Source organism: Lactuca virosa, chromosome 1, assembly GCF_052849685.1.
Source record: "Lactuca virosa cultivar CGN04683 chromosome 1, Lactuca_virosa_CGN04683_v6, whole genome shotgun sequence".
Classification (NCBI taxonomy): domain Eukaryota; kingdom Viridiplantae; phylum Streptophyta; class Magnoliopsida; order Asterales; family Asteraceae; genus Lactuca; species Lactuca virosa.
Window position 1 is genome coordinate 103,239,279 of NC_136426.1, and position 13,414 is coordinate 103,252,692.

The following is a 13,414-nucleotide window of genomic DNA, read 5'->3' on the forward strand; positions in this document are numbered from 1 at the left end:
ATTAATTTATGACTAATATTAATTAAATAATATTATTATTCCTTTAACATATTAATATAATAATATCTCTTCTCTCTATATAAATCAACCTGTCAAGTTGCTATGGTGAAGGCAACCCAAAAGGACCATGCACAACCGGGTCAAGTACTTACCAAATATAGTTACGGGCTTAGACACTAATCCAACATATGAAAGTGACAATGAATCGGTTGAAAGTGTTGATGATTGTGATGGTAATGAATTTTGTTTAGTGTTAAAAAAAATTATTATATATAAAAATAAAATTAAACTGGAACGGTTTTGATTAGGTGCGGAATCTGATTGAATGAACGAATGCATCAACAATAGCATTTTATATTCACCAGGTGGATCATCTAAGCTATAGAAACCTAGTGTCGCGAAAGAATTTATGCCTGATGATCAGGTTACCTTTGAATCACTAAAACATGCGATCAATATGTATAGAAAATATGCAGAGCATGCTGGGTTTGATGTTCGGTTGAACACAACTTCAAGGTTTCGACATGAGAAATCAATAAAGATAAAGTATGTTGTTTGCAATCGCGCAGGGAAAATACCAGATAGAGAAGCCTGGATACACTGGATACAGACAATGGTGGAAGGAAACATAGAAACTCAAACTTTATTGTAACGGATTGTAAAGCATTGATAAAGTTTGAACGTGTTAGTATTGGAACAAATGAGTTCCAAATTAGAGAGTTTCAAGAGCTGCACAACCACCCTCTTTATACCACAGAAGAGCACAAACATTCAAAAAAAGCTAGAAAATTAAATTATGCGGACAATGAGTTTATTATCCGCGCAACAACATCAAATGTTGGTGCAATAAAGGCGCATAAACTTCGTGTTGCGTTAAAAGGTGGGTATGAGTGTGTTGGTCCTGAAGAGAGTGATTACAAAAATTTTAGGAAAAATTTGGGTAACATTATAGGCAACAAGGATGCGCAGTTGGTAGTGAATAAAATGAATGATAGGAAAACAGATTTTCCGGATTATTCTTTTGAGTACAAATGTGTGGATAGCGTGTTGAATGCTTTGTTCTGGGCTGATGAAACAGATAAGGTGTTCTGCAAGGAGTTTGGAGATGTGATATCTTTTGACGCTACCTTCCGAACAAATAAGTAAGTGTTATTGTTAGTGTTATTTTGTATGATGTGTATATTTTGATTATTTTGTTTGTATGATGTCATTAATAATGACCACTATTTGTATTCGGGTATGGAATGGTATTTGTCCCTTTTAGAGCTATTGATAATCACAAAAGATATGTTACTGTTGGTGCTGGCCTACTTAGTAATAAGAAAATTGAGTCTTATCGTTGGTTGCTTGAAGCTTTTTTAAAAGCTCATGGAAAAGAACCAACATTGGTGTCAACAGACCAGGATCCAGCGATTTTGCAGGCAGTTGAAGCTGTATTCCCGAACGCCAAGCATAGATTATGCTTATGGCATATAACAAAAAAACTACAGGCAAAGGTATGTTATATGGGTAAGTGGATTACATGTGGTGAGTATATAATCAAATATGAATTTTGTTGATGAATGTACATTTATATGTTACAATGTGTGGGTAATTTGAAGTATAACAAGCATATGTGTTGACCACAAAATGGTTGTGTATCAGGTTAGTGGGGATATTCTGAAAAACACGGATTTCAGAAAACGCTTCAACAAACTACTATGGAACATATATATATATATATATATATATATATATATATATATATATATGGATCCGCTTGAGTTCGAATTAGCGTGGAAATCATTGATGAAGGATTACAATCTGCAAGATAAACGATGGTTTAAAGACATGTATCGCAGGCGGACTTCATGGATACCAACTTAGTTTAAGGACATGCCAATGCATGGACTGATGAAAACAACTTCCAGGTCTGAAAGTGCAAATTCGTTTTTTAATAAGTACGCGCATCATGGGAATTTCCTTTTGTATTTCATGGTTAACTATGACACGACGATTGGAAAACAGCGTAACACGCAGCGTCATCTTAATAATGAAACTAAGAGAATAAAGCATAAATTTTGGATGGGCACAGGATTAGAGCAACATGCAGCAAAAGTGTCCACAAATACAGTTTTTGCATAAATTCGAAAGGAGATATACAAAGGAGCTTGGAACTGTTCAATTGATAGCGTAGAAAATATTAATGGGTGGCAGGTAGTTATGATTACACATTTGGACAAAAGAAGACAATTGAAGACAAAGTGTAAGGTTAGTTCATAAGATTCATCTGAATGTACAAGCAGCCGTAATGTTAATAAGAATGTAAACAAACGAATTTAAAAAAAAATGTGTCAAATGTATGAATTAGAATTTTGTTGTAGGTGGAACTGAAGTTGCCAGAAAAGGAAGTAAAATGTGCATGTGAACTCTTCAAGCGAATGGGTATTTTGTGTCGACATGTGTTTGCAGTTCAGAAGAATAATCATATTGAGGAGATACCGAAGCAATATATTCTGCGGAGGTGGAGAAGGGATATTATTTCTAGCCATTTGTTGGTCAGTAAGAATGGGCTTGGTGAAATGGAAGATGAAACTTTTAAATTGTTAACCGAAGCATATAGTAACATAGAGTACTGTCTGGAGCGTGTTCAGAATGATAAGGAAAAATTAAAAGATTTTGTGAAGAACACACGCACGATGAGGAGGGTTTTTGAGCAAGATCCGGTTAATACTATTGGATTGGATGAAAGAGATGAAGCTGTGTTTAGACTATTTTGGGTTAGTATTCCAGACCACATAGAAATTAATGTCCCCTCAGTGATACATAAAAAGGAAGTGGTACTAAGAAACGGATGGTTAGTGCAGCGGAGAAGGCATCTGCATCTTCAAAAAGTGGTTCACGAAAGTGCACAGGATGAAACTTATATGTGAATCATAATTGGAGGACTTGCAAAGTAAGAATTGCGCGTGAGAATTCCAATTGTAGTTAGGATAAGTGTTAGTTTAGTGATGTTTTGTTTATCATTAATAATTTAGTATTTATGGTATGACTTATGTTTGAACTTATGCATTGGATTTTTTTCAATTGAATAATACAAGTTTGTTTTATTTATGTTGAATTAGTTTTTATCGCATAAGTTTTGGTTGAATCTATTAGAGATAGTATGATGCTGGTGATGTTTGTGTCGATTGTATACAACCATGATATTTTATGAGATGGTGATGCGTGTGTTGATTATGTACGTTTATCATATAGGATGATATGGTTTGATGCTTGTAATGTTTGTTTTGATTGGGTATGTGATTTTATAAAATGTTAAAGCTATTGCTAGTTTAGTGGAGTAAAATAAAAAAGGACAAGGCTATACATGGTACATGTGTAGTGATGTATTAGTTGGTTATGCACATAATTTATGATGTTTTTATGACAAAAATAAGTTGGGTTGTAACTAATTTAATCACAGTTTTTAAAATCGTACCACCCGCTTATCCTATTATGTAAAAGTCTAAAACATTAATCCAACATGTGGTAACATTTTGGGTATGTAATATAAAAGCCAGCTACAAAACTCTAAGATATTAGTTTCGATTAACAATAACCACAAGATACAATCATTTTAGAATAATAAAAGATATTTTCATATAATATAAAGAAAAAAGGAAGGTACATAATCAAAAAGCAAAATAGAGACAAATAAGTTGCATTGTTCCATCTTCATACTAGTCTAAAAGTAAATAACCTACTAATCTTCCCAGACCTTAAACAAAAAAGACTTCTTAATACAACATTATTTAACCAAATTCAATCAATCTGTCATGGATCCTGGTTGCAGCATCTTTCAATATTTGTTGTCGGTTAGATGCAGGAAGCTTTTGGAATTCTACGACCTGATGAAGGATTGAATTCTTCAGCAGGTTGTAGTCAGAATTAATTATTTTGTACAGATATATAACCCTTAGTCTGGATAATTGGTTGTCATGTGCAATCGACTCTCACTTGAATCCAGTTTTGAAATCTATGATGTTTCCACCCATGAACGTTTCCATGTGATGCATCGTAAAAATACCACAGTCAATGCTATTTTTTACTGTTGCCCAAGATAGTTGGGGGATTTGTCTTGGGACATGTGAAAAGGGTTCAACATTTGGATGGAGAATAGGCCGCAAATAGTCACTCATGTATGAATGCTGGAAATAATATAGGATTATATTTTAAAAAAGGATGCATTTATATATAAAAATAATAGTGGTCTGTATTTGTATCTTACAATGAGATCTGGTAGCAGACCATATGTGTCCTGGGTGTCTTCATCTCTTTTGATGTTGTCAATGATCCAAAATGCAAGTTGTTAAAAGTCGATTACGAAAAGGAAAATATGAAATTCACGGACGACTGGTAGGAATAGCTGAAACAAATATTAAGGATATGATTAAAAAAAATTAGTGTTGGTATTGTCAATGCACTAACTAAAACTTACATCAATATCTGCTAAAGTATTAACTAAGTAATTATATAAAGTGGATATAGAAGCATACTAATTGAACATCGTGCAGTGTTGCATCAAAATCGTCAGTGGAAAGGCTCAAATTTTCTAAAAATATTTTTTGACGATCTTCCTCTGTTAACGCATTATTTTCGAGATACAAACTCTGTGAAGAAGATATAGAAAGTAAGTACAAAGGTTGTTGATAATGAATATGAGTAGTGTATTAGGAAGATGAATTTGAAGGTATAATGTGAAAATGTGGAACTCATGTATGTGCAAGCATAAATGATTATATCATGCCATACTTAATGAATGTTAGGGTTTATTGAGATTGTACTGTCAACGTGGTAGTGGCAAATAGTCTGCGAGGAGATAGATTGGAACGCAAATCTTCATCGAAATTTAATAGATGACTCCAGCAATCCAGTACGTGTCCAAACAGTTCACATTTGGGGAAAAAACCTTCCATGTGAAATGTAACACCCTGTTTATTTATTTAATAAATAAATAAATTAATGAACGAATAGAAGCCCTAAAATAAATAATTATATACCAAATGATGGTCTCGTAGAGCTAATTGTCACACTTTAAGAGATTAGGGGTTAAAAGTGTAATTTTCAGACTCAGCTTATAATTATTTATGAAGACAGGGGCTGATGGGTAACAATTAGGACTCAATATGAAAGGAATTATGGAACTAAGGGATAAAATGTAAATTCTGGGTTATATTGTAAAGATTTATGGAATCGGGGGTTAAAAAGGTAAATCCTGGATTAGTTTTGAAAATATTTCCAAGGCGGAGGGCTATTAAGTAAATATTGTACTTAAATTGTAAGGGATTGTGATTATGAGGGTTTATATGGTAAATATCGGCCTTAATTTGAAAGAAATGAGGAAAAGAGGGATTGATGTTGTTAATATGGATGGAAGTTTGTTAGGAGCGGGATATATGAACCCGCATCCCTGGTTGCCCTAACCCTAATGGACGATGCAGCCGCTATCCTCTCTAACCATAACCTCCAGCCGCCACCATCACTTGCGATTTCTGGTACCACACCACCACCTCCGATGAAGTCATTACCCGCCGGTGTTGAAGCCAAAAACCATCAGGAACGTCGTCGCCCCACTCCTCTGCTACCGCTGTCTTGCGTTGCTGCTGCTCTTGGCTGATGACGCGCCGTCTACGGTGTTCCGTCGCCGGTGTCAGATGTTGCTGCTTTGAACCGCCACTGCGCTGCAACCGGGAAGACGCGGTCGGAGCTGCTCCGTGTCTCCTTCTTCTTTCGTTCTGCCACCTTGCGAACGTCAAGCCGCCACATTAAGCCGCCGCTGTTACCACTCGCGTTGTTGCTGTCGTCGCCAGCCGCCACCAGGTGGGTGGCTGGGGTGTTTGTTACAATTAGAAGCATGTGTTTGTGTTGTGCGTGACTTCGTTTGACCGGAAAAGCCACTGCCACCACCGTGAGGTGGTGGCTGCCGCCGTGTACCACCATGGGTGGGTATATTTTCGTGTGCATGTGTTTGTAATTAGATTAGGGTGTGCGTGTATTGATCGGATGGGCTTTGTAACTGTAAAAAAATTTGATTAATGAAAGAAAACCGAAAACCACCACCTTAGGGTGGTGACTGCCGCCTCCTGCCGCCACCGGCCGCCGTGCCGGGTGGCGGTGTGCCTTGTCTCGTTATGTTGATTTATTTGGGGTGCTTGAAACCCTAATGGGCCCAAAGAAGCCTTAATGGGCTTAGTGAAACCCTATTGGGCCTAATGAAGCCCTAATTGACATTAAAGCCCAAACATGTGTCTAATGGGTCTAATGGACCCTAATTGACCTTAGGAAACCCTAATGGGCTTAAGGACCTAGCTATTGGGCCTATTGGTCTAAGATGGGGTTGGAAACCCTAATTAGGGTTTAGAAAACCCTAATATTGGATTTATGAGCTTGGACTTTGGGACCCACTTTTGGGCCATTGGAATGGAATTGTGTGATTAAGCCCAAATCACACCATATGACTTATTTAGAAGAATGATGGACTTAATGGATTAAGTCCTTATTGGGTTAAGTAGGAAACCTAACCCTAATTGTCATTCTATGTGAAACCCTAATCTCATTTGGGTTTATTATTGGGCCTCTTTATTGGGCCTTGATGATCGGGTTATTAATTGGCCATCCAAAGTCAAGCAATTGGACTAGAATAATTTAATGGGCCTAGGGTAAGGCCCATGTAAGGGGTTTGGGCCCAATTTGGAAAATTGGGCCATAGTTTGGGCCTTAATGATTATATGATGTTGGGCCTTAGAATAAGACCATGTATAGGCCTGGGCCCAATTTGGAAAATTGGGCCACGTGTTGGGCTTGATTCCTAATTGACTTTGGGCCTATGGATTGGGCCTTGGGCTTGAATGAGCCAAGCTTGGGGCAATGTAGTAATTATCCAAAGAATGTACTACTGGTTATGTGTTGGGACCCAATTATTAATTGGGTGATGTTTTGATATTGACAGATCGGGAATCTATCATCCAGCAGCTGGGGTCGAGTCTGCGGGACTTCAGCAGTGTGGGGTTGAGTCTACAGGACTTCAGCAGTGCGAGGTGAGTTACCTTCCAGTAGCGGTGGGTCTACGGCCACAATGCCGGCCCACCAATAGGAGTTGTTGTTAGATGATTGTCTTTGTGATAATTGTCGATGTTTGCTACTACCTGTTATGTTTATGTGCTAGCATGATATGATGTTATGTGATAGTGGTAGTAGGGGGTGAAATAGTCCCCGGTTACCGGTCGATAGGGCCGAAGGGGTAGATTAGTACCCAACTATGCTAGACAGATTATGATAAATGTGATATGATATTATGTGGTAGTAGTAGGGGTGAAATAGTCCCCACTTACCGGTCGACAGGACCGAAGGGGTAGGCCAGCACCCAGATATGCTAGGCAGTATATGACTTATGTGTTTATGCTATGCTTTTATGTGGTAGTGTTGGGGGGGTGAAATAGTCCCCGGTTACCGGTTGAAAGATACCGAAGGGGAGGCCAGCACCCAGATATGCTAGGCAGTATCCGGTCGAGAGGACCGAAGGGGAGCCCAGCACCCAGGTATGTTAGGCAGTATCTGGTCAAGAGGACCGAAGGGGAGGCTAGCACCCAGATATGCTAGGCAGTATCCGGTCGAGAGGACCGAAGGGGGAGGTCGGGCACCCATATATGCCTGACAGTATATATATGTTATATGATTGTGTGGTATGTGGTATGATGGGGGAACTCACTAAGCTTTGTGCTTACGGTTTACAGTTTTGGTTTCAGGTACTCGTTTTCAAAGGAAAGGAGTCGGCTTGATCGCAACGCATCACACTATGTTTTCCGCACATGAGATCTTTGGGATTACACTCTGATATGGTTTTATGATAATATGTTTTGATTATTGACACTTTGGTTTTGACATGAGATATTAATATGAATGTTTTTATACTGATGGTTTTATATAATAACTTAATTAAAACGAAATCTTTGGCCTTGAATTTTGGGACGTTACAAGTTGGTATCAGAGCCTTGGTTTTAGGGATTCGGACATGCTCTCGGGTGTGTCTGAACTCAAACTAAGGGCTTGGTATGAAAATTTTCAAAAGTAAAACCATTTTATATAAAAAAAAAGAGTTTGAAAAGAATCTGAAAAGAGAAAAGAACTTTGAGAAGAACAAAGTGTGTGATGCGTGCAATCAGTCGAGCTCAAGTAAATTTTTCCCCAAGATACCCATACATGTTATGTTATGATATGATATGATATGGTTATGAGAATTGCATGCTAGATTAGGGCTAAGGATCTAGGAGGATGCCTTATATGCCTATTGTATGTGCTTGTAGACTTGCATGCTAGTACTGATCAGCCAGTAATAGGATAGCCTGTTTAGGTTATGCCTGATTGTATGAGCCTTTGAATTGCATGTACAGATTCCTGATTAGAGGATAGAATGATCTGATTAGAATATGATGGTTAGATTTTCCATTGTCTGAATGCTGCTTGCTTTGTGCTTTGTGGGACTCTTAGTAATGTGAGCTAACTATTAAGTGAATATGCTAAGTCACATGGGACACAGGCCCGATAATCTCAGAGTGAGAGACTTGACCCTATTACGCAGCTCTTGTCTGAGTCCAACCGTTCTAGGGATGGGTCTTTTACTCGAAGGATTATCTGATCTCTGTTGCATGTGGCTATATTCATGAGGTTGCTAGTTGACATTACTGGGAATCTTTCAGCAGCTGAGGACTGGGTGAGTCGGGAACCTAGGGAAGCCTAGGATATATTTCAGTGAGTTAGTAGTGAGGTTCAGTGAGACTTGGGTGTAACAGTTTGAGGAAGTGACTTGGAGGATTCGGGAGGATTGCTGAGGAAAGTATGGATAGGTGTGGAAGGTAGTATTGGGCCCGTACTACTTAAAGCATAGGATCCATACTCGAATTAGTTAGAGTCTTGGAGAATCTAAGAAGCTTCAGGGAAGAGTTTGTGACCCAGTTTGGGGACAGAGGATGTTCCAGTTGTTTCAGCTTACCCATTGGCAAGCGAGATAGTGAGCGTGACAGGGTGTCAGACCCTGAAGGATATGATTTCCAAGAAGTTGCAGATGCGAGATCGATTTGGAGCACCCTAGAAAGAGAGGGTTGTGCTAGGTGGGTATAGTAGAGGATCCCGAGAAGAGACCCATGACTTCTGATCATCGGTTGAAGGGCCAGCAGGGCCAGAGTCAGTGCAACGCGTGTAACATCCCAAAAATACCAGCTAAAAATTTCATTTTTAAATTAGGTTAATACATAAAAACATCGTTACAAAACATTCATAATATTAATTTATGTCTGAGAACCGGTAACATCATAGTAAAATATTCAGAGTACATCCCAGAAAATCCATAGTGCGGAAAACATGAGAGTGTGTGATAGGCCGCTACCGCGCCGACTCCTTTCCCCTAGCTGAAGAGGTACCTGAAAACAAAACTATAAAACGTAAGCACGAAGCTTAGTGAGTTCCCCCATAATGCCACATACCATGTAATTATATAATGAATAGCTAAGGGATACGGGCCTCGTCCACACCCATAGAGATACGGGCCTCGCCCACACTCTACTATCCATGGAGATACGGGCCTCGCCCACACTCCGCTACTAAACCATAACATACAAGTATCACACAGACAACAAGTATAAGCAATTCTATCATACTGGCATATAACACAATCAAACTCAGCTATGAGATACGGGCTCCGCCCACACTCCGATACTAACATATCGTCTATACGGGCCGACCTTGGTGCCTTAGACCCGTCCCTACTGGAAGGAAACTCACCTCGAGAGTAGCTGCCGAAAACCTGCTCAGACTACGCCTGGCTGCCGCACCGGTAATCCCTCCGGCTATAAATCCGTAAACATGGATTAGGTGCTCATAAATACCCTTAAGGTCAAATGACTGGTCAAAGTCAACTCCTTGGTCAAAGTCAACCTTCTGATTGACTGGACTCGCCGAGTCCATATGGCGACTCGCCGAGTCCTTCTATGTCTAGCCCGACTCTGACTCATCGGGTCCCTGTTCCCACTCACTGAGTCAGCCTGACTCGCTAGACGGGGACAACTAACAAACCCGCGACTGGACTCGCCGAGTCCAAGGGGGGACTCGCCGAGTCCGACGAACAGATCTCACAAATCGCTCCAATCTTCCATCAGAACATCATCCTTGGAGATTTGGAGATTCTGGGACTATAGCTACACGTTAAATTGCTAATTCCACGTGCGACTACGGAGGGTTGGACCTCCTACACTTAAACCCTTCTTATCCTAGTGACTGATCATATGACTCGCCGAGTTGGAAGAACAACTCGTCGAGTTCAAGGCCATATTCAAGGGACTCGCCGAGTTTGAAGAGCGACTCGCCGAGTACCAGACAATCTTCATAGGACTCGCCGAGTTGTTTATCCAACTCGCCGAGTCTAAGGCCATCTTCATGGACCTCGCCGAGTGCACTTTGGCACTCGCCGAGTACCCTTCGACTCTTCACCCATTCTGGCCAAAACTGAGACATGCAATGGTTCCAAACCATAATTCTAAGCTCCTAGGGCATAAACACACGGAGTTTGGGAGGTTTTAAGGGCTTGTAATCCACATATAAAGGACAAAAAGGGAATCTATTTTACTAAGGATCAAGAAGGAGCTTTCTTACCTGGTTAGGAGCTTCTCTCAGGGTAGATTTCGGATCTACCACACTTCCTTGCACCCTCCAACTTCCTCCTTCTTCTTCTAAGCTTCAAACTTCCTTCACCAAGCCAAAATCACTCACAAGGATCAAAATGGGCTAGGGTTTCGCTCTACAGTTCTTCTGGAAGAGAATGGGACGAAATGGGTGTTTTAGAATGGGTAAAATAGGGTGCAATGTCTGAAAATAGAGTTTCATCTAGACAGGTGGACTCGCCGAGTCCATGCATCGACTCGCCGAGTTCACCGCTCAAATCCCGTGTCCACCCTGCTGCTACTCGGCGAGTCGGGACGCAGACTCGCCGAGTTCGTGGCAAAATTAAGATAAAAACTTAAATAAAATCATACCATGAACCCGGTGTTACAAATCTCCCCCACTTATTTTAGACTTCGTCCTCGAAGTCTGCCGCTCCCTTCCGGAACAGCTCCGGATAATGCTCCATCATCTCATCCGCGGGCTCCCAAGTCCATTCCGAGTCCTCCCGATGTTGCCATTGCACCTTCACCAGCTCCACCCTTTTGTTCCTCAGTTCCTTCGACTTCCGGTCTAGGATAGCCACAGGCCGCTCGATATAATTCAGGCTGTCATCAACCTGGATGTCCTCCAAAGGTACCACTGCTGAATCGTCCACCAGGCACTTCCGCAGCTGGGAGACGTGGAAAGTGTTGTGGATCTGACTGAGTTCGGCTGGCAGGTCCAGCCGATATGCCACCTTGCCCACTCGGCTGCAACCCTAAACGGTCCAATATACCTGGGACCCAAATTGCCCCGTTTCCTGAATCGGATGACGCCCTTCCACGGCGACACTTTCAGGAGAACCATATCCCCGACCTGGAACTCCAGGTCTGATCGGCGCCTATCGGCATAACTCTTCTGCCGACTCTGAGCAGTCTGAAGCCTGCTCCGGACCTGCTGAATCTTCTCTGTCGTCTTGAGCACTACTTCGGTGCTCCCCATGACTCTCTGTCCAACCTCGCCCCAACATATCTTTCAGAGTCTGGATGGTTTGCTCGCTCTAGCCATCCGTCTGGGGGTGAAGGCGGTGCTGAAATGCAGACGAGTACTCAACTCGTCGTGGAATTTCTTCCAAAACCTGGAAGTGAACCGAACATCCCTATAGATCACTTATACTTGGCCAATGCTCAGCTAGTTCCGCTGTGAGTGACTTGTCACTTCCTAATAAACCAGCTATTCTGCCCGAACTTGCACTTAGGGCACAATTACTAACATTGCCCAAACGCTGAAACTGCCCGAACACTGAACTGCCTGAAGCAGTATGCTGCCACATGGTTGCTTTCCAAAATCTAACGAGACCTCCCTGGTCTCAGTTAGTTCACCAATTATCTGAAATACCGGGTTCCGGCCCGGTTGCGGACCCAAAGGACTCCCACTTAGTCGCCTCACACGACTTCTGAACAAATTCCTTCTCTAGAACTAGTTGCCACTAGTTTCCATGCCACTGAGACTCTAACAACCTCCCGATCCAACCGATCGGGTTCGTACGTCGAATCCTGACGTCACCAAATACAGGCTAAAAGTGATTGCCTCCTAACCGATGGTAGCCCTATATCACAAGCAATCTTATATAGTCCATTGCTTCCCTGACGCCACAACCGCAGTGGCATTCCTGCAGTCGTATCACTGACTCAACCCGATCTAATCCTTCGGGGTAATTCCGAAATCCAATCCGTGGATTTTCATATCCTTACTGCTACACCCGAACTGGTGGGTACTACTGTTCCTTCTGCGTCCTAACAACGCGCTCACGCTATCTACCAACCAAGTGAAGGTTGCGGCTACACCCACAAACTTACATCACTCAAGCACTATCTGCTGCCAGTGAATGCTATGGCTACACCCGCAGACTTACAACACTCTAACACTATCTGGCTGTTAGTGAATGCTACGGCTACACCCGTAGACTTACAACACTCTAACGCTATTTGGCTGTTAGTGAATGCTACGGGAAAACGATCTCCTTTTTGGCAAGTTTTTCCGAACTTCCTTCTCGCACTATCCTCTAACCATACAGCCGCTTGGGCTGTCTTCCTTCCACACAAGCATGCGAAACTTATCCCAGTTTCAAGACTGTTCCTACTTCTGAATCCTTGGATGATTCTCCCCCACTTTGATTCAACTAACGTTCCACAACACACAATACTGGAAGGATTCTCAATCCTTCCGATCACCCATGACCAATCTCCTAGAACCCACGCTTACCATTGCTAGGGTTGCAATACCAGCTAATCCAAAAGATCACACAACTTCTAAAATTCCGAATAAATCTCCGGTAATAACCCGCTAGACCCAGGAAGTTCCGAATCTCAATTGGAGACCTCGGAATCTCCCACTGCATCACGACCTCTAACTTGGCCGGATCGACTTGAATATCCTTCTGATTGACAAGGTGCCCAAGAAATTGCACCCCGCGCAACCAGAACTCACAATTGAAGAACCTTGCAAAAATTCTCTCCCTCCTTAAAGTCTCTAGCACCTCCCTCAGGTGCTTCTCGTGATGCTCCTCAGTCTTGGAAAGGATTCCCCATCCCTCCTATCATTTAAAGGCTCGATCCGCTGACAATCAACATTTATCTCTGCTGGCTCTTCAACTAACCCATCATCAGACCTAAACCAGCCTTGTCAACTAGTCGAGCACCTTTCAATCCCCGATTGTTCCTGCTTCATTGACTGCATCCTGAGAACCTGCGCTTAAGGG

The 13,414-nt window shown here is 41.7% G+C and overlaps 1 protein-coding gene across 1 annotated transcript; it reads left to right on the plus strand.

Annotated features, from left to right (window-relative positions):
- The first annotated feature begins 409 nt into the window (after positions 1 to 409).
- Positions 410 to 5,638, plus strand: LOC145118585 (protein FAR1-RELATED SEQUENCE 5-like). The gene is made up of 6 exons (XM_079054285.1): positions 410 to 648; positions 690 to 1,142; positions 1,265 to 1,496; positions 2,134 to 2,250; positions 2,364 to 2,836; positions 5,407 to 5,638. The coding sequence occupies exons 1-6, from the start codon at positions 410 to 412 to the stop codon at positions 5,636 to 5,638; spliced, it is 1,746 nt and encodes a 581-aa protein (XP_078910411.1).
- The last annotated feature ends 7,776 nt before the right edge of the window (positions 5,639 to 13,414 follow it).